We start from the raw sequence: 21,543 nt of genomic DNA, 5'->3' as shown, positions 1-21,543 counted from the left end.
GTTACATGAACGGTGCCATTCCCATAAATCTATTCTGAATTATAGTTATGGCGTCGATAATGGCAGCGTTTGGCATAGGGGACCAACACAGGCATTGATTCGTACGGTAGAGGGCATCTGATCATGACTGACAAACTCGCGACTTTAATTTTCTAATAGCACGACAGCACACAACACAGCGGCATTAATCTTGTTCCCATCACTACTGGGAACTGTCTTTAAAATCTTGCTCTTAAACTAGATACGCCAAGCTTCCTATTGCACCGGTTACCCGGGGCACTGGCTAGCTGTATTAATAAGACTCGAGTTAAGTCAGCAGCAAAGGCTGAAAAGAAACGAAATACAAAAATGCTAAAAAGCAGCAGCGCGAATCATATAAAGAAGGAGAGGCGGAATATTCATAGCACCCTTCGGTTTCGGCTAAAACCAAGATTTTACTCGACTCTTTTATAGTGAACAGATTTTTCAAAAGCCGCGCTAAACCCCATTTTTATCCACAGAAAAACCTTTTAAAGAAATTAGCTTCCCTGCGCACTACGCAGAAAAATCTGCGTTTCTCATGCTTAATCTAAGGGGACGTTTTTAGTAAACCAGCTCAAGCTTTTTTGACAAAAATTTTAAACGCTGTAATATTGTACGGTAGCGTTATGGAAATGTTGAACGTAATGGTCCATTCTTTCGATGAGCAGCAAAACCTTTCTTTCGAAGTTTTTCAATCGCTCGCATACAGTATTTAAGGCTGCCATAGAAAAACAATAGGAAACGTTTTTGACGGTAGCAAAAAGCTAGCAGCAGAACAATGCAAGTCTTCCTAGGAACGATCTGCGGATATCGATTTTTATACTCAAATCTTCCAACGCATAAAAAATTTGCGTTCATAAACTCTTTCCCGTCGAAAAATACTTTTGCCCAGGATTTCTGTGTATGTCATCAATTTAAACTGCCTTTAATGCGCTTTATTTGTTGTTTCATACTTTCAGCGGAATTCAAGTGAGAAGCCAAAACACTGGTACTGACCGGTTGTCTTTCGGGCATCAATGTACCAAGCACTCCTCACTTTAACGTCATCTTGCAAGCGTCTTCGACATTTGAAAGCAACGCTAGTTTTTGAAATAATGTTTTAGGTGTGTACAAAGAAAAGCAGGCAGGCACTTCAGAGGCACAGAAATGCTGTGCATCAGATCATAATTTATGCATGTAAATATAAATGGCAAGAAAACCAAATACCGGATGTTGGTATAGGTTTGATCTGCTACATGCCATTGCCATACTGCTTGCAAAATACTCCGCAAAAAGGGAGCATTTTAAGTACGGCAAAAACAGGCCAATATAGTCACTCACAATCTGCTACAAAATGTGACCCGACAAAAGAAGAGAAATACAGAACTTCTTGTATGACAACACGATGAGTATCTGGAATTCAGTTTTAAAAATTCCGCTATATTTTTGCCCCGAAACTCCGCATAACATAAAACCGAAAAACGAACGTCCCTATTTACAGTGACAAAGTGTTAGGGAAAGATACCATAGGATACCGTATATTCCGAAGCAAATCGAAACATAATCAAGTCTTACCCAGACGAGCTGAGAAATTTGTTGAGTAGGCAGGCCGGGGCTAAGACAAAAAAAAAAGAGCGCTGAAAAGAATCGAGAGCAATATTTCTCTCGCAGTTAACCTCACTTAATGGTGCTTGTGATGGCTTTGGTGATGATGATGGTGGTGATAAAGTACCACTCGGGAATATTATGTTGTTGCCAACTACCAAATGGGACGTCCTGTTTCTGACTGTTCTTCAGTCAGAACGTGTGAGCGGCACTACGCAGTAAATGTCTCACTTCTAAATGGACACCTCGACCACACCGTGAGGGAAGGGAGGAAGATGGGACTGAAAGAAAAGAAGAAAAAGAGGTGCCGTGGTGGATTGCTCCGGAATGATTTCGAACCCCTGAGGTTTCTTTAACGTGCACTGACAACGCACAGCACACGGGCGCCTTCTTCGTTTTTCCTCCACCCAAACGGGGCTGCCGCGGAGCAGCAAGCTCGAGCAATCCGTCTGGCACGATACGCTTTGAGAAAGACGTCCCCCCACGGGGCTCCCTTTCCATTGGAGGGACCCTAGGGCCTGGCTGAGGGAGCGGAGGGGCCTCTACGTCGACCGTAATAGTCATCTTGAACTTGAACCACCGCGGCCGGGTAGAACATAAGAAGACGATGAAGAGTTTATAGATCCATAGGAAAATACGTGAAAAAAAGGAACCTATACCTTTCCATAATGATTGGCTGATAGATGCTAAGTGCGTGGTAATAAAAACTAGATGACGCATTTTTTTATCAGCATGTTCCTAAGCTATTTGAAAGAACATGCGCAGGTGTTTCCTCTCTTTCTTCGTTCCTTCCCACCTTCCATCATTTCTCTCTCTTCTTTCACTCCCACCTTCCCTTACGGCGCGGTTTAGGTGCCCACCGAGAAGTCAGACAGACCTCTCATTAATTTTTTCTTAACCGGCGCAGACTCTCACGATAGGTTTTGTGTACTGAAGGCTGTGTGAAAACAAAGGAGTAATGACCGAAAGGACACCGTGGGAAGTTATTAGCTATAACATTCTTTTGTTGTTGCAAGCTTGAGTGAAAGCAAGCAGGAAAGATGCCTTTCTAAGGAAAAGTTGGATTCTGTCATTTGCTATTAAGTAAAAACCTAGCTCACGTAAACACCGCGATCAGAGAAAGCTAGCGCGCCCCTTCGTGGACCACCTCCGCATCACGCTGTCTCTTTTGTTTTCCGTGCTACTCGGCCCAGAGACTCTCTGTGCTGCCGAGGAAAGTCAGGCATTTTCTATGACAAATGCAGCTTATGCAGCCAACAAGCACTAATTGCCGTTGTCGATTTCTTTAGGCACGCGAACATGACAGCCGGAAGATAAATAATGTGCCGCAAAATATTACCCGCGCACTTTTCGCAAGCTTCAAGCGCCCGCTCTATATAGAGTCACCTTAACTGAAACCATGCAGCTGCTTGTATACCAGACTGAAGGCCTGTGCACGTTTATTCTTGCGAAGTTCATCATACTTGAGAGCGTTTTATGAATGACTAGGCATTGTTGACGACAAGGTGTGGGATGGTTTTTTACTATCCGTAAGTATTACCAGCGAAAAATACACCGGTAAAGCCAGCGTGATTTATTAACATGAAGCCAAACTTTCGCACTGCTGCAACGCTTTACTGGCGTGTTCTTCAGCTGCCAGTGGCTGCAAGGTCCTAATCGGAACTGTCAAACGAGAATTTATGGCTGCTGGGGTTGCAGCTGCGGAAAGGCAGGCGAAACGCCACCGGGTTTGGGCTGAAAGCCGCTCGCACTTGATGTACCCTAGCAGCTATTTATCAGAAAGCGGGGAACATCAGGAAAGGAAAGTTGTGTGATGCGGAGTTTTCAGCGGAGAACAACATAGTTCGGCTTCCTGTACTTGAATACTCGCAGCTACGAACGTAACCTCTGAAGGCTGTATCTTTTAAAATGCTTCCTACTTGAGCCAGTACTGCGTTCTAAGTTTGAGACTGAAAATAAATGAGAATGACGCATTGTATTTCTGCTTGAGTATCAGCTGTGTGCATTACTATACACACACGCGTTAGTCTAATGTCGAGCACCTGTGCGACAAAAAACCGCCTGCTGTGCGGAAACATCAATACCACCGCCTTTCGCTGTCCACATATATTCCTGCCGCTCTAATTTACTCACGTAAATGAGAATCACTTCTTAATAAGCTGAAAAAAATAGGGTTGCCACGCTGCAATGTGTTGAAAGAGAATAAATCAAAAGGGAGATTCCTCTCTGTCGGTCGGATGTTGCAGATTATATATAAATTTTGCACAAAAAAAACTGGAAAATTAGATATTTCCTCTTAGAGGCGCTAAATTTAGTTGCGTGTTGTAGAATGCGCAGCAGCAAAACGCACACGCACGCACACGCACGCACGCACACAGCACCAAAAAAGTCTGTCCCTGCCCAGAGTAAATAGGAGAAAGAGAGATTACAGCTTGGAGGAGAAACATACAATGCTTGGAGGCAGGCTTGTCTAGGGTAGGTGTGACCTCGTGTGAGCTTGAAACTTCGATTAATTGAAATGAAAGGCAGGCAATGAAAAGGCTTAAAAGTAAGACACAGGTTGTGTTACCGGAGACAAGTGGTTCTCTATCAGGAGCGATGACATAAATAGTATGCGAGTACACATTCAAAGACGCCGACGAAAAGCACGAGCTCGGACACTTCTTTCTACTGTCGAAGAATGCAATGTCTTGTTTTAAAAGCTTAAAGTTAAGAACAAGACGGGTTAGTAAGAAGATAATTAAGACGACTCTCCTTTTGGTGTTTTGTAGCATGAGTTAATGAAGCTTACTAGGTCATTTTATTTCAACAGCTGACAGCTTGTTTCAAAAAAATGTTCCTGATGTCATGGTCCGCAAAGAGTATAGAAAGCTTTGTCTTTTTTTCAGTACGCTGTTTTCTTTTCTCAGGCTTATCTAAGCAGAGCTAATCATCGCCCGCGCTCCCTCCTGGCCATCTGCATAATTAAAACCAGCATGCGCCCCGAATAACGAACACCATGAGGCGATCAGGAACTCATATGTGCAAATATCAATCGATGCGGAACGGGAACCAGCCACTCGCAGTCCATGCGAGATGCGTCAGTTAGCATCTGATCACGTCTCTAGCAGTCCATTAAATATCCTAGCATCGAGGAGACGCTAAAGAAGGCAATGTTTTTGTAGTGCAACCATGCCTTCCAGGAGAAAATGATACTGGAGCGAAAGATATTCGCATCGAGATCAGCCAAAGCCGAATCGCCATCAGATAGAAGCTGACCTGCAGGTTTGGAGCATCGTTAGTGACGCCTCTGGGAATGCAGAAGAAAATGCACATTCTGCGTGTTTTGAATCCGAGACGTATTTGATGATTTTCTTTTCAAAAGCTACAATCCAAAATTCGACGCTCTGTTTACAATGCCTCCATGTGTGTGGATGCTTGTTTGCTATCTCTAAAGGAACAGCATTTAGGAAGAACGCGTCGGAATCTAACCTAACGTAACGCAGGCGGACGTGGTTACTTCGCTCTTTGCAAGCCACTCAGAACGTCGAAAGTTGTGCAGAGAGCGGCTGTTGCCTAATTAATTACGCCAAAACCGCCGCGGTGGCTCATTGGTTATGGCGCTCGGCTGCTGACCCGAAAGAAGCGGGTTCGATCCCGGGCGCGGCGGTCGAATGTCGATAGAGGCGAAATTCTGGAGGCCCGTGGAGCGCTCGTGTTGTCCAAGTCTCTTCTCTGTCCGTGTTTTTTAGCCCTTGTACGTGTCTACTGTGTGATGTCAGTGCACGTTAAAGAACCACAGGTGGTCGAAACTTCAAGAGTCCTTTACTACGGCGTCCCTCATAGACTGAGTTGCTTTCAGACGTTAAAACCCAGAAAGCAAACCAAACCATACGCTGTCTAGCGGCCCAGGCCTCGAATCAGAAGAAATGTTGTCATTGAACGTTCGTTTTATTTACAAATTCTTGGCTTCTTTAAATAAATTGCTAGTAATGCCGAAGTTCACAGAATTGCCGCCCTACATTCCAGCACTAAAGAGGCATGCTTGATGCTTTTCTGCACCCCATGTAAACTTCGCATGCAGCCGCACAAGTGGACTTTGTTTCCAGAATTCCCTAACTTTCCAAATGAAATCACGCATATGCCTGAACCGTGATACACTTAAAGTAGATTTTGTTTAATACAGAGGAAGTTTGTTACGTCGCGCTCTTACTGTGGCTATGTACTAAGCATTTTGTTTCTCTGAACACGTTTGCTTTCGGCCATTGCATAAGCTACGGACGCTAAAACAACTAGGCCATCACGGTGATACCATGCTCATTCGATTGGAGATCTGCAAGAAGAAAGTGATTCGTTTTACTTCGGGCCCAATGGGGTTCTTTTCAAGCTGGAGGATAGGCACGTATACATTCTAAATAACACCTGCGACTGTGTGGTCTGCCCTACGTCGGTCGTAGTTGGGGTCAATATTAAGGACCTACAAATAAAAGCTCGCAGTTCTTGGCAAACGTTCTTGTAACCGTGTTTCAATCTCATACGATTCTCTGCGCAGTTAATCTTCGCAGTATGCATAAATCAACTGCACGTGTCTGAATCGTTGCAAAAGATAATGAAAACGACATATTTTTACAAGCATGGGAGGAAAAGAACTCGGCGAACACAAACAAAATGATTCCATTTAAAACACTGCCGTTGTGACTTTTACGGGGGAGCGTTTGTTTCACCGTGTCCTAGTTTTTGCCGCAACATGCATGCGTTCCTCTGCCTTTCATTCATCAACAGCGCCGGCTTGCCCTCCTCTCATCAAGAACGCCGACGGTGCGACACTGCAGAATGCGGCTGGCCCTTTTGCTGAAGGAGACACCGTAAGGCTGATCTGCGAAGTAGAGACATGTAAGTTATCCGAGTGAAACCGGGTCTGAAAGTGTATTGTCAATTTATCATGGCTCAGTTTCCTCGCATTTCTTTCTTGACTTACTGCGACGCCTCTATAAAGACCACGCGTATCCCTCTAAACGCTCCTGTAGTTGTATAGGCCGCGGAGCCGCAGAATCTCACTCTGTATACACAATGTAATACAGTATGCTCATTCAACAGCACTTTCGCCACCTCAAAATATGCTTCTACGATATTCTAAATTTCTTTGCGAGGAACAGTTTTCCGCATTAAAAGATCCATCGGGAACAAATTTCAATCTCGTGGGGCAGGAAATAAAAACTACATACACTCTGCCCGAGAAAAATTATCAGGGCCCTCCTGCAATGCGGCGTCACATTCTATGTGGCGGCCACGGAACGTTACCATACCATACCATACCATACCATACCATACCATACCATACCATACCATACCATACCATACCATACCATACCATACCATACCATACCATACCATACCATACCATACCATACCATATAGCCTTTGCAATTGGTGGTTTAGTCCTTAATGCTAACACCTATTATTAACACATGGCCCCTCTTGTGTGGCGCATTTCACTATCGCGGTAAAACAAGGTTCATGCCACAAAGGACCTTTCTGTGGAATCCGTGATATCGGTCCTAGCGCACGAGAATAATATTTTTAAAAAAATTTAAAGAGGGCACTTCTGTCGCCGCCAGCCCGGCATCGCGTTTTCGCCTTCTATATTCGCCCACCGCCAGAATATAGTGGCGCCGACAATTTCCGTCCGTATCAGATCCCGACGAGGATTGTTTACCTCGAACCTGCGAGGCGCATATTGTTTGCAACGAACCGGTGAGGCGTTTATTTGTTACACCCCGTTCGCAAGCCATGATTGCCCTAATCCACTGTTCTCGTGCATGATACCTTATAATGACAGTTCAGGCATCGAATTCCTTTTGGGCTGGTATTTTAGGCTGAAAACCATAGACTGATTGGCGAGCTGGTGTTGTATTGGAGACCACGTACGAGCGAACACGATCAAAGGCAGATAAAGACGCAGACAACACAAGCGCTCACTTGGAACGCCGCACTTAGAAACACTGATTCTTTGAGCATCAGTAAAATCGATAGTGCTCTTACAAACCATGCAGCCGTTTTTCTAATCAAACATGCATCTATCATCTGCCTTACAGCCTGGCTCCTATGTATAGCTAGTATCCTGTACTCGTTCAACGAATGTTTGCAATGCTTTCGTAGCCATGACAACACACGGAAAAGTTCCCGTTCCTCTTATTGCCAACCTTTCTCCTGTTCTCAATTAATCTTTCATTTAGGCACTGTCTTCTCTAGCGAATGCGGTTACATCGGTCAAATCCACCGGTGTCTACATCAAAGATTAATAGAGCACAGTGGGAAGGTCGGCAATTACAGGAACGGAACCTTTCAGTAAACACGTCCGGTGAATAACGAATGGTGTTGTAAACCTTCGTTCTAAGCGTGCAGTATACTAGCTATGCATAAAAGCCGGCATGTAAGGGAAATAATTCGTTTGATTATAAAAGCAGCTGCATCACATGACAGCGCAATGGTGCACTCGATTTCACTGACGATCGATTTCACTGATGTTCAAAGAATCAATGTTTCTAAGTGCGGATACCTGATGTCAGCATTTTCAGTCGCATCATGTCATGAAGGAAGGTGTATATATCATGCATTTGTGTCAATAAATGATTAGTTCGAAGTGAGCGCTTGCGTTGTCTGCGTCTTCCTCTGTCTGCGTTCGTTTGAGCTCTAGCGTAGTCTGCTATATTTGAGGGCCGGCATCGGTTGTGCTTGTTCGAGACAGTACCTGGCACCTAATCAGGTCTTTGCTGCATTGGGAATATTAACTAAATCCCACCACTGAGCAGCAGTCCTCTAGGAAAAGAAAGCTTGTTCCCGAACGGATCGTGAAAAGAGCAGTAACTCATAGTAAACTGGGAGACAACTGCAATTAAAGCTTTTCCATTGAAATCCCAACGTTTCGGAGCCCCCTCGGCTCCTTCTGCAGGGGTGACAGGAGTCTGTTGGCTTGCACCTTGAGGTGCATGGTTGGGAAGTGGGGGGGGGGGGGGGTGCGAAGGGGGTCGACTTGGGCTATTGCGGACTGAAGTTCCTACGCATACAGAGGGGACAGGCTGCCTGCCCCTTGTGCGGCTGACAATTTTTGAGCTCTTTCGGTATGCCAGCATTCGAATAATTCCAGAATTTCCGGTAATTGGTGTCAGGTTCCGAGGTTGGTAGTTCCTTCCAGGTTGATTCTGGTCTGCACCTTCACAATCTTCGGCTACCGGGCTGCGTTCTCTCTCGAATTACACGAGAGATTTTGGTTGCAATGGTGGCGCTTCACCTCTGACAAGCAACTTCAGGACACTGTCACGGCGTGGCTCCAAACAAAGGCTGCAGCGTCCATTGCAGAGCCCGTTGCCAAGGTTGTCCACCACAGGGAAGAGCATCAAATGGCATGGTAATTGTGGTGAGGAGTAGGTCGTAGCTGTAATCTGTTACTGCGAGTAAACTGTGGTTCATATTCATTATGGTGTTTGTTCGCAACGATACTAGAAGATCAAAATGTAAATATTCTTTTTACGCTACATACCGACTTTCCACGTCCCTCTGTCCGTGCCAGCAATGACGCAACACTTCCGTAAATTCTCGTGTCTTCTGAGCTGTGCCGCACTACTTCCGGAGTCTTAATGTTGAGTATACCCGCTCCACGTCCGTACAGGCGACCACGACCTGACGCTGACCTGGTACCACGACGGCGTGAAACTCAGAACGGCACACGGCACAGTGGCGACATCCCGGGGCGGCTGGAAGAGCCTCGTCACTTTGGGACCACTGCGTCGCGGCCACCTCCACTCGAACCTGACCTGCGCAGCAGCCAGCGACGTCTCCTTCCCTGCATCAGTGACGGTGCTCGTCGACATGTTTCGTAAGAGTGCCCAAAGAATCTGTGCGTTCCCGCACGCGTACTTAGATACATGTATGACCTCATGCGCGTTGGAACACAAGACACGTGCCAGGCCACATTTTACTAAATTGTCCAAAATTCTACAAAATGTTGAGTTAGATCTTTTTCGTTTATTTTTGTTCGAAGTATTTCTTAAGGACATAACTTCCTGGAGATATCTTCACGAGAGAAGAAGTAAATCTGAATTTGTTCATAAGTGTGAACTCAGCGTTCTCTTCAAGAGATGTCGTGCCTCTGCTACCATTGTTACTGTGACCAAAGAAGCGGCCAGTCTAATAAAGCTCCATCTATTTCAGTCATAGAATGACTGACCTTTTATAAAATGGCTTAGCATGAAGATAGCTGCGGCTTCGACAGCAGCCTTTGCTACTACAACCATAGCAAAGCTGCATCGAGCCTTATTTTGATGAATAAAGCATAAAGAAAGAAAAGCCGAGAAAATTATGAATTCTAAATGGCGGCAGCGTGCGGTGTTATGGTTTGCTTTCAGGATTGTCTCATGTCACTGCTGACGTTCTCCTTGACCGGCGGGCCATATTTACATCCCTAATACTAAAACCGCTTACGATCTCGAGTGCTGCAAGACGCAGCTGTCGTACAGGCTATTTTTCTCGTCGGCTATTCTTTTCTCTAGCCAAGTATGGCCTGACTTGCGCGGGTTTTTCAGCGCTTCAGCTTCACCTCTCAGACAGAAAGAAGGTTTGTTCATAAGGAGTTTCGAAATGGGAATACAAACGCTCATAATGAAAATAGAAATGTAAAGTGCAGGTAACTGCCAGCAGAAAGGCAGAGTTCCATTAACGCGCAGAAAACAGGGGAGAGAGAGATTATAGAAACAGGGGAGATAGATTCGAAATTTCAAGCGACGTGGAAACAGGGAAAAAATGGGGGAAAAAAAAAGGGGGGGGGGGGGGGGGGGGGAGGGCTCAAAAAACGCTAAAAGGCTCAAAATGTAAAATTTTCAAGAAATGACAGAGCACAAGCCGTTGCACAGTGTAAATAGAACGTTTCCTGAAACTCTTGAAAACAAAAAAAACTATAAAAAGAACAAGCGACGGGATGGCAATTGCAGCCGTTCATGCGACCTTGTGAAGGGCGGCGCTTTCTACCTCCCCTTATGCCTAGGTCACCTATGTAATTATTATCACACTCAACATTGCGATGTCTTCCTGGCCTTCATTATCCACCTTGTGTGTCCTCTTCAGTGAATTGCGAAAGCCACAGGAATTAACTCTCGTCACAACGGATTAAGAAAAAGCAGCACTTTTCAATTAATTGCAACTGTATAATTACTGTTCGCACGCGAGCACAGGGGGCACTTTTTGAGACAAAGCAGTATTGGAAGACACAATGAGTCTTCATTTACTCTGCATACGAAGGAGATGAACAGAAAATTTGACAGATATTTTTGTTATCTCCTTTTCTCTTGCACGTGACCTCTGCGTGAATGGAAAGCGCTATTGTCACCGGCCGATAAATAGGTTTTGAAATTTATATTTTTCTTCGTCAATTTTTTTGCCGCTTCAGAAAGTTCATATCGTTACTCTTCCCTTAAAGTTTCTCTTTTTCCCCTTCATTTGCTGCAAATAAGGAAAAAGGTTTAGAAAACTGTCCTTGTCCTTGATTGCCTCTTCCCAAAAAACTGGTATTTCCCATTGACTCCTCGAAAGAGCCTCTCGCTTGCATCACCCACCTTTCAGTTTCAATTACGCTCCTACTTTTCGCTTTATACATAGCAGCACAACAAAATGTCACTAATCGTGCGATCACTAAGCTTCTCTTTCATAAACTGCGCCTTTATCTCTCGTAACTGTTTTGCATAAAATCCAGTTTTTCTTCCTGGTGGGAGCATAGCAGCTTAATGCCTTGAAGTCCCACAAATTAACTCGAGATGCTGAGAGGCAGCTCAGCATACGCAGCACGTTTTGTTCTTCATGCAATCACGCCGCCTGCACATGAACAAATAAAGAGGAACTCTGGGTTCATAAAGTGATAACTGCCAGCATGGTTTACAACGGACAAGAAGTGATTCGGATTAAAAGTCCGGAATATGTTCCGTTTAGTTCTGTTCGCACCTTTCAAGCTAGGTAGCGGTACCCGAATTAAAATAAACTGAGGTCTCCCAAACACAAGCATGACTTTAATATGTGAAAGGGTCGTGGTATCGCAAACTTTACCAGCCATGAAGAATGCAAATCTGCTCGCCAAAGCTATGACATCGCGCTGAAACACCAGCACTCTAATTAGCTTCGCGAACTCTTGAGTACAGGATTGATGATCTTTGCACAAACAATGACAATGGTGACGGCGATCCCTGGCTTTCCCCCGCAGTGGCACCCACAGCCGTGACTATATGGAGCTGGCCTCTGCAGAAGATGAATGTATTTCATTCGGTGGCATTCACCGAGGCATTACCCTCACTACCAACAAGGACTACACCGTTTGAGTCGGGTCCCTTGGCGGTAGGCGCTGAGGATCGAAACGGGGCTGCGGCTTTGGCTTCGGTCGATGCGTCCGAACTGTCGTCCGCATCGAGAAGCTTCGAGTGCGAGGCCAGCGGAAGCCGACCTGCTGCAAACATCACGTGGTTTCTCGACGGGAGACCCGTGGAGCTGGCGTTCAGCCGCAGCGTGACGCAGGGCAACATGACGACCAGCATGCTCTTCGTGCCTCCAACAGTGCAGTCTGGGAGGCTGTTGGAATGCCGTGCTACCAACGGAAACCTGCCTGAGAACCTTGGGGTGATGAGCCACTTCCTCAAAATGGACACGTCACGTGAGTGACAGCTTAAAGGCACAGATGCAAGAGCTTAAGCTATCACTCCAGGAATGTCAGTTATTACCATGAATTCGGGAAAGCGCCTAGCCAGTGTCGCCAAGCCTAGGCGCCAATCACATTCTCCTCTGCAGCCACTCGGCTATATTCTTTGTTATATCACGGATTATACCAACGGGCTACTTTTTAATGTATAAAGAAATGCGGTACGTAGCGGCAGCGAAGGGGACTAGAAGTGTTTATTCCGAACTCCTGGTAATGTTGAATCTGTAATTCTACAGCGTTTTTATAACGCCCAAGACATGTATTCTGTGCACCGCTCGCCTAAGTGCAACGTTCAAGAAAGGGTATTTTGAACAAACAGCCTCAAAGTTACTAAATGCTGATAGGGTTTACGACCTTTCCTTATTGAGCTTCTAATTATCTGAAAATACCCTGGACTTGTAAACACTCACTCTGCTATTAGTAGTGAAAAACAACGCTTCGGGTACTCCTCAGGAAGCATGCAACACTTGTCATCCGAAGCTATTGTTTAATTACCAAGGAAAATATTCCGCCCAAAATGGAGCTTAAATCTAAGTAAAAACGAGGATACATTAAAAAGAACAGAGAATGGAAGTGCTCGTAGACGGATTAGTGGATTCGTAGCTTTGAGCTGCGTATACGCCTCATGTGAAGGAGGAGTTTAACATATGGTGCATGGTTGCCTGTGTAACGTCTTTCTCTGCGGAATATATGCACATTTTCTGTTTCATTAACTTCATTTACAGTCACCACTAACGTTATGAGAAACATGCGAGCGCGTCTTAGACGCCGCGGCGCATATTCCTGTTAAATATTGTGGCCCGCTGTTAATATGCCGTATACCATGAGTTCCATAACTGACTCGGATGCCCGGAATTTTCACGGACCTCCTGAGTGGTCAAATCTACAAAAATCACGCTAAGCGTCTGCAACAAAACGACGCAATGCCGTGCAGACAAGACGGAGGTGAGCGTGCGACTTGGCGCGGGTCTCAACGCGAGCGACATCGCCGAAGGAGCTGACGTGTACATGGAGTGCTCGGTACTGGCCGCTTCCAAGATCACCGAGGTCTCCTGGCGCCGCGATGGACACCCGGTGAAGGGACTCACGGGCGACTCGGGTGAGGCGCTCGTAACCTCGCGCTACCTGGTCATCCGAGGGGTGAACGTTACTCACTCCGGCCGCTACACGTGTCGGGCCACCAGCGCGGACGAAGAGACGACGGAGAGCACGCCGCTAGAGCTCCGTGTGAGACGTGAGTGCGAAATAATTTCGAGGGCAGTGGGCTCACGTCATCTACGCTTATAATATCGGGTGGCTAATACTCGTCCCTGATATCTATACAAAAAAATTAACTGTTGACATCACTTGAATGCTTCCTTGGCTAAGTGTGTGTTGGGCTTGCCGGACACTGACTGGAAAGCGCTCACGGTTATTCGGTTGATTATCTGAAATGTGTTAATTGCATTTTATATATTAACTTTAGGCTGCCTTTAATGATAGCAGTTTTTAGGACTGTATTGATTACACACTAATTCAGTTTGCATAACTTGCCAAAGTGCAAAAATTCTTGAAATATCGATCAGTCTATACCCTTCTCTTTCAACCTAATTCTGGTAGAAGACACTCAGCGAGTGCGGAATCTCAGCACAGGCTACGAAAATCATGGAAGTGATTAAAGAATGGCTGATGATCTTTTCCACTAGGGGAATCTCTGTAGATAACCTTAGTTTAGAATCAACACAGTTTTCAAGATCGCGATAGCAACGCGCAGTGTGAAGAGAACAGTTCAAAAATTCATAAGGAAATTTCCGCTAATTAGCCGCATAACCACGATTATTATCAGGTTGTCATGTTGCCGCCAACCCCTACACACATTTAGTTAACGGAGCATCCACGTGACCATCAGTCTTTATATATATATATATATATATATATATATATATATATATATATATATATATATATATATATATATATATATAGCAGCAGTAAAGGCAAGCAGAATCACCCGGCATGCACCGCACGAGGTGCCCCTGTTTTGGTGCAATATACCTTCTGAATGGCGAAATGTATTCTAGAGCTTGCACGTTGATTATGCTTTCACTTTTGCGCCTCTATTTCGTGGCAACACTTTTGCGACCAGAGTGCAACGCGCACTGGTACAGGGCTGAATATCCATGCTCTCTTGGACGATAGCAATCAATGCCGCCCATACCTTAAGTCCAGCCGCCGCGGTGGCTCAGTGGCTATGGTGCTCGGCTGCTGTCCCGAAAGACGCGGGTTCGATCCCGGCCGCGGCGGTTGAATTTCTTTGGAGGAGAAATTCGAGGCCCGTGTACTGTGCGATGTCAGTGCACGTTAAAGAACCCCAGGTGGTCGAAATTTCCGGAGCCCTCCACTACGGCGTCTCTCATAGCCTTAGTCGCTTTGGGACGTTAAACCCCATAAAACCAACCAACCATACCTTAAGTCCGCACGGTGCATAGGTGGCAGCGCGTAGCGTACTCTGCACACATGTCCATGTGTATAGGAGCAACGCACCATGCACGGTATACAGGAGAGCTTAAAAGAGCGGCAAGGTGAAAAAAATACAGGAAATGGGAAGGAAACGATAGAGCGTCACTCAGTCATACAGAGTCATCTAACAACAGTGGTGGCGTTTTAAAAGGGGCAAAACAGAAAACACGCCTCTATACTGCGCGATATTAGCGCACGCTAAAGAACACCAGGGGGACCGAATTATTCAGGAGCCTCCTATTACGCCACCTCTTTCTCTTTTCCCCCTTTCACTCCCTCCATCCTTTATGGCGCGGGTAAGGAGAAGTAAGGCAATTGCTACGCCTTTCTTTCCCTTAAAGACAATTTTTCTTTTTTTTTTTTCCCTTAGAACCGTATGCATTCGGGCGGCAATCTTTTCCACTCCAACTAAAGCCCTTTCACAAGTTCATCCAGTTGCTACCTCCACTAATGGGTTTCATATTACTGATAGTAATGTGGTTTATGTTCTGGCTAGGTTCTGTTCCCTACCCAAGGTAATTTGTAGGATGCACCTGATTCTTCAGAGCGATCAGATGTTCGCCCTGTCTAAGACAGCTGTAATTCAACTGTCTTTTCCTCCGGACCCAAGGCCCTCAAATAGATACTCCGAGTTCACCGGAATAATTTGTCGGCCAGAAACCCAACTATACTGCATCTGCCTTAAGCAGTTTGAGCCAGTCTTTTCTAATTGACGGTCTTTCACAGTCTGATGCAGTTCGATCTATATCACATTCTTTAGATAGCAAGGCTCGTTAGGCCTCCTCTCCTCTCCAGGAAACGCAGCGAGAACGGTGCTGAAGAGTGCTATCTAAGCTTCGGCCTAGCTGTACAACGTCTTCATGTCGGCGTCGGTACAGAGAGAGAGCAAACCTTTATTAATCAAATATAGAGGATGAGCCGGCGCAGGCAGTGAATGCCGGCATCTTCTTGGTCCGCGTCCCTTGTCCGGGATGCCTCAGGATCCCGCCGCCTCGCGAGCTTAGCGTGCGAGGGCAACTTGCGCCGTCGCACTCGACCACTCGAGGAGGAAGGTCTCCCAGGCCTCTTTAGTGGGCTTGGAGTGTGGAGGGAAGTGGGGACTGTGTTGACAGGCTCAGCAAATGTGGGACAGAAAACAGAGCTCGTCACAGTGTGGGCGCAAAGCATTCACTTCCGGGTCATAGCGAGCAGCCATTGCGGAACACCAGTAGGTGTTCTTCTGTAGCTGTCGCAAAATGCGTTCGTCTGCATTCGACAGCCCTTTAGTCGTGGGAGGGAACTGGCACTGCCTGTTTTTGCAATCGTCGATAATTCCTCGAAACCGCAGAAGCGGTCGGCTAGGCTCATCGGCTGGGGAGGACGCGGAAATAGGTGCCCGGAGGATAAGTGCTCGGGCAGCCGCATTCGGTAATCATGCTACCGGAACAGACGCCCGGCTTTTTATTGCGCAGCAGTGAGACCTGGAGCGAATTTCAGGTGCTGAAAGATATTCGAAAGGTCTCTACACGGATGACCAATCCTATTATCTACTATGTAGTGCCAGCGCAAAATTGATGTCGCGAAGCGCGGCCGCAGAAAGTGGGTAAATATTTTGCGTGTATTCCCAAGAGGGTATTTCTTGCAAGAAGCAATAATTCAGAATGGTTTCCTGGCCTTCATTGCATACTGACATCACACAACTCTGGTGAAATGTTCCCTATGAGGATTCCCATAATATCTATGCTTTTCGGATAAACAGAACACGCATGCTGATAAGTCGAAATACATACGGACTCCACACGATATGATATGCATCATGTGAAAATTGCATTCAAACCATAAAAAATTAATAGCAAAGCCAACGGAATCTTATACATTTTTCATGTGATACAAACATCGTCATTGTGTACTGCATCGATGGGTTTGAGGCTTGGGCATCCGCCCCATATGCGATAGATGCGGGGTTTCATTCACAAGCCCGCCGCGTTCCGAGCAGCTTTTCAACGCGTACAAGCTTTCTCTTGTCCTGGTGGTCAACTTCTCTGGGTGAGGTGCTCAGAAAAAGCGTCCTCTGACCCAAGCTTGAGCACCGAAGAAACACGTTTGCCATGGTCCTGTTTGACCTTGCTGGCATCAACGAATTAAAACCAAATTATAATTTTCTAAGCACACCATAAAGGTCTCTTGAAAAGAATGTCCCAGTGGTGTTAGAATTACTGGGGCTCACACAGTCTGCTATTTGCAGACTCCCCTCGATGCATAGCGACACGGGACAAGGTCTTGGCCGCGACACCCGGTGGACCTCTGAACGTGACCTGCGACGTGACAGCGGATCCCAGCGAAGGTCTGCGTTACTTCTGGGTCGCTGAAGACAACGCTGGAAAGAGGACCCGCATGCGACTGGGAGCTGCGTTGGCCGATCACGGTGACGGAGAGGATGCTGATCAAGAGCGGCCCTCGGAACTGGATTCGGACCGGCTGGAAGTCTTGATGGACACGTACCTCTTCCACACAACGCTGCTCTGCTGGGCGAGGAACTCAATGGGCGTGCAGCGAGACCCCTGCCGCTTTCGCTTTCAGCTGAGACGTAAGGACTTCAACTCGTTTGTTTAATGGGAAAGAAATATATACAATGTAGTCCATTGGAGGAGCAGGCAGAGAGCTAAGGAAAGGAAATCGTTAAGGGTAAAGGTAGGGGACACGGAAATCGCAAAATAGGTTAGGGAGCAAGACGCTAGTTAATACTGAAGCTAAAACCAAGTGAGAAATTGTAATTGGGCAGGGCGTGTAATGGGTACAGCTGATAACAGATGCTTTTTAATATAATCGTGTTGATTTAAGAGCAGGAGACGGTGGACAGTGAGGTGGGAAGAGAAGATAAGGAACAGAGCTTATTGCAGATCAGTAGGAGATGCCTTTTTCCTTCGGGAGTTTTTCTAACCTGATGATGATTATTAATATAGGATATAGACGTGAGCCGCATTATAGGCGTACTGTCTCCGGGAAACCACAGTTCACGTAGAGACTCGCCGAAACACCTTCATCCGAATCATGGTCGGCCCAGAAAGCGGTACCTATAAAACTACGCTTTTCCTAACCTCAGTTCAGTACTCCGTACTCTGCCGCCCGCTACACACACAGAAATAGCGTGCATAAAAAAAAAAAACCTGCGATCGTGGAATGATTCTATACTATGTTTTATATAATACTGGCTGCAGATATCCAGCGTCAAAATTAAGCGCTGCTTTAGCAGGATGCTTGCGTATAAATTTTTACTATACCCGAACCGGTTAACGGAGGTGATTGTATTGCAATCGCGGCAATTTAATATATAGAGCGCGCTATCAGACGTAGCTATCGAGAATAATAGTTTTAAATTCTCCCTCAACCTCACCTCCTTTCTTTTTCATGTTTTCAACATCGCAGATGAGCGCTTCTCCAGCCTCGACTGCACGGTTGGCAACTACACGGACACGTCTTTCTCCCTGACGTGCGCTTCCCGCCGTCGAGGACAGGCCGGAAGGGTCGTCCTTGGAGCACCGCTGCCTCGCCTTCACGTGCAACTATACGACGCGACAGCTGGCAATCGCTCTGTGCGAAGCTTCTGGGCCGACGCGGGTGGCGACGGCTACGAAAATCCAGTGTTCCTAACTGGCCTCAGACCGGCCAACGACTACCTGGTGGTTGCTAGGCTCGAACACGAGATGGCCGTATTCGCAACCTACGCTAGGACGTGGGCGCCGGCCCAGACGCTCCGGGAACGCACAGGTACTTTTTTTCGGTGAACGCTACATTTGTTTTAGAAAGAGCAGTGGGTGTTCTCCAACCTGCATTTAGCCCAATGAATATTTTGTACAGCGCATAAACAGTAGTTCTTGGTAGGGTATTGTTTCGAGCTCTTAAAGCCCAAGCCTCATAAATAAAAATATTCAGTGTCGAAACCTATTCGTTAATGGTAGTGGCACACGTTTCTCAAAAGGGGTCAGTTCTACGTTTGACACTCATTATCATTTAGGCCTTTCATCATCATCATTAGGCATTAGGTAATGATTTGGGCCTTTGATGTGTACATCACTTTATTGTACTCTCAGAAGGCCTTTGTCGCCGACTGTAACGCCTACGTATATTAAATAAGTTCCATAGAGTACGCTGTGGCCACTAGCCTCCGCCACATATTTCTCAATGTCCGAAACTAATGGTTCATGTATCCTAAAACGCTCTTATTTGGCTTTCTTGTGAGCGCACATATCTTGTCTACTTCATATTCCTGCATCGTGTGCCTTCATTGCGGCTTCTCCCTTACGGGGCAGCACTTCCGAAGATCTCGCTTTGAACGTTATTTTAAGACCTGTTGTAAGCAACAGCAGTCGTCCTTTTATTTATTTAATGGTTTTGTTGTCTCAGTCTTTAATTTCATAGTACAGCCAATCATGCTTCTTACTACTGTGTTCGAACTTCGTTGCAGCAAAGGGAGACCCTGACAACACCAAGCAACCTGTGGTGAACACGATCGTGGTCCTCATCTGTGTTGCGTCAGCCGCCACGTTAGGCTTAGCTGCAGTCGGCTCAGCGTTATGGTTTAAGTGCCACAGCAGAAAATCGCGGCAACGCAGTGCCGCGGCGGCCCGCAAGCACGCCGAACACAAGTCATACATCGCCTCGGACACTCCGTGGAGCTGATACTTCGGGCAGAGCAGTACGCGCGCTTATCAAGCGCCTTCCTGCCTCTTCCTGCGTAAGCTGTGGCAAACTGGTTCCCGTGCTCATACAGTGCTACCTTGTGCCTCACCTACCCATAGCGAGAACAAATGTGCTTTTTACTTGCGCGTTCATGTGCCTGCAATGTTCAGTAGTGTTTGAAATGCATATGAAAAGTCAGTTTCTGTAATGGCAATTTATATGATTCCAATCATGAAAAACAAACACATACCATGACACTCTTGATGTACAACAAACGCAAGACATTGCAATAAATACATTCCATGATAATACCTTCTTCTACCGGAAGGCAACCTATTTCTTGTGTACACCATTGACTGATTGTAAAAGTACAGGTGTTTTTTAGTGTGTGTTTCATTTTCGTACAGATTGTTATTCGTGACCCTTCTTCCTTTCTCTCGTTCTCCGTGCCGATTAGCCCATCCAGGTTTCTCTACTCCTTCTTGCTAATATAGTAGTTATTCGCGAGGAAACCAGCGGGTTGCACCTGTGTTTGCTTGGCTCATATTCGGGAGGAACACGAAAGCAATAAAAGAACTGATAAGTTATTTACAATGAATGCCGGAGCGCAGAACCGTCCCGCTCTCGGTGTGTAACTTCAGCTGATTCATTAAGAAAGATTCTATGAAGAGAATGAAAGAAAAAAAAAGAAGAGGTATCGAAAGGAAGGGCTGTAGTTAATTTATATCATCTACGGTTCTTTAATGTATAAAAAAATTACACTGCCCACGGAAAGCTTCTGCATTTCATCTTCATTGGAACGTTGCCACCGGGTGAAGGCGATGGGTGTGATTCGGATCCGCGTCATCATTCTCGGCAGCTGAACGCTATGCATATTTTCACTCCCTCACTGCTTCACCGCGCGGCTCAGATGTCCACCGGCTAGTACCTACTGCAGTGGCTGGGGAGTTAAAGAACTCGAGTGCTGACCTGGAAGTACCGGATTGAGTCCCAGCCGCGGCGCCAGTGTTTCTTTACAGGCAACACGCAAAATGCCCCCGTGCGCTGAGTGCTGTCAGAGAACGCAAATACCCTCAGTTCACCCAAATTATTCAGGTGCTCTCCATTACGGCACATATTCCTCTCTGCTTTCACCTTCTCCATGCTTGCCGTGGTGGCTCAATGGTTAGAGTACTCGTCAATTGAGCCGGAGTAGGTGAATTCGACACCAGCTGCGGCGGCCACGTTTCTATGCAAGCGAAACGCTATAGGCGGCCGTGTGCTCTGAGATATCAGTACACGTTAAACTTGCCCAGGTGGTAGAAATTATTCTGGAGCCTCTTTCTCTGCTCCTTCTTTCTCTGTCACCTTCTTTGCTTCCCTCATGACGTGGTTGAGGTGCCCACATAGCACCGAGAGAGCGCGACTTTGATTTGATCAAAACCACTTTTTTATTTTTACTTTTTGTAATGCGACAGCATTTAGGTTGTCGTCTTGCAAAAAACACCCGGTTTCTCCGTAACAAAACTCGCTGATTGGTCTAGTGGGTCCTGACGTCATCAGCACTACCATAATTCAAAATCTGAAGAATAGGATGCTCGAGCAATGTTTATTGGAATGCCGCATGGGAAAACACTGAACCGATATTCTCTCCCACCTTACTCCACCCACTAATTCCCCCTTAACCACCCCATTTAACCTACTAATCTACATTATGCGCCCACAACCCCCCCCCCCCCCCCCCAATCCAGCTTATTCCAGCCACTAAACCTCATTTATACGCGAGTAAAACACGTTCTTGGGCAAGCTGCCGGTAACATTCTTGATTCATACCGGCAGCGAAGAAGCACAAACACAAAGAGAAGGAACACGCAAAAAACACAAACGAACGCTGCCGTTCGTCCGTGTTTTTGCGTGTTCCTTCTCTGTGTGTTTGTGCTTCTTCGCTGCCGGTATGAATCAAGAACTCATTTATACATCCTAATGCCCTCACTAATCCCCACTAATCAAGTTTTTATATTTTCAGGCGTGGAACGACATAAAAATTTGGTTTATCCTTTGAAATATTTGGCTGTGGGCCAAACTCC

At 46.2% G+C, this 21,543-nt stretch overlaps 1 protein-coding gene across 1 annotated transcript in view; it reads left to right on the top strand.

The window, feature by feature from the left end:
* Positions 1–20,152, top strand: part of LOC149335753 (uncharacterized) — a 38,454-nt gene extending 18,302 nt beyond the window's left edge. The window contains exons 2-8 of the mRNA XM_089554542.1: positions 6,367–6,477; positions 9,254–9,460; positions 11,831–12,274; positions 13,254–13,553; positions 17,043–17,384; positions 18,224–18,565; positions 19,263–20,152. Coding sequence (XP_089410668.1) covers positions 6,367–6,477; positions 9,254–9,460; positions 11,831–12,274; positions 13,254–13,553; positions 17,043–17,384; positions 18,224–18,565; positions 19,263–19,477 — 1,961 coding nt within the window. The 3' untranslated portion in view covers positions 19,478–20,152. The remainder of the gene's footprint in view (positions 1–6,366; positions 6,478–9,253; positions 9,461–11,830; positions 12,275–13,253; positions 13,554–17,042; positions 17,385–18,223; positions 18,566–19,262) is intronic.
* The last annotated feature ends 1,391 nt before the right edge of the window (positions 20,153–21,543 follow it).

The sequence above is a fragment of the Amblyomma mixtum genome, chromosome 7 (genome assembly GCF_055824585.1).
Source record: "Amblyomma mixtum isolate Tamu chromosome 7, ASM5582458v1, whole genome shotgun sequence".
Lineage (NCBI taxonomy): Eukaryota > Metazoa > Arthropoda > Arachnida > Ixodida > Ixodidae > Amblyomma > Amblyomma mixtum.
Note: the sequence above shows the minus strand (reverse complement) of the source record. Positions and strands in the feature narration are given on the sequence as shown.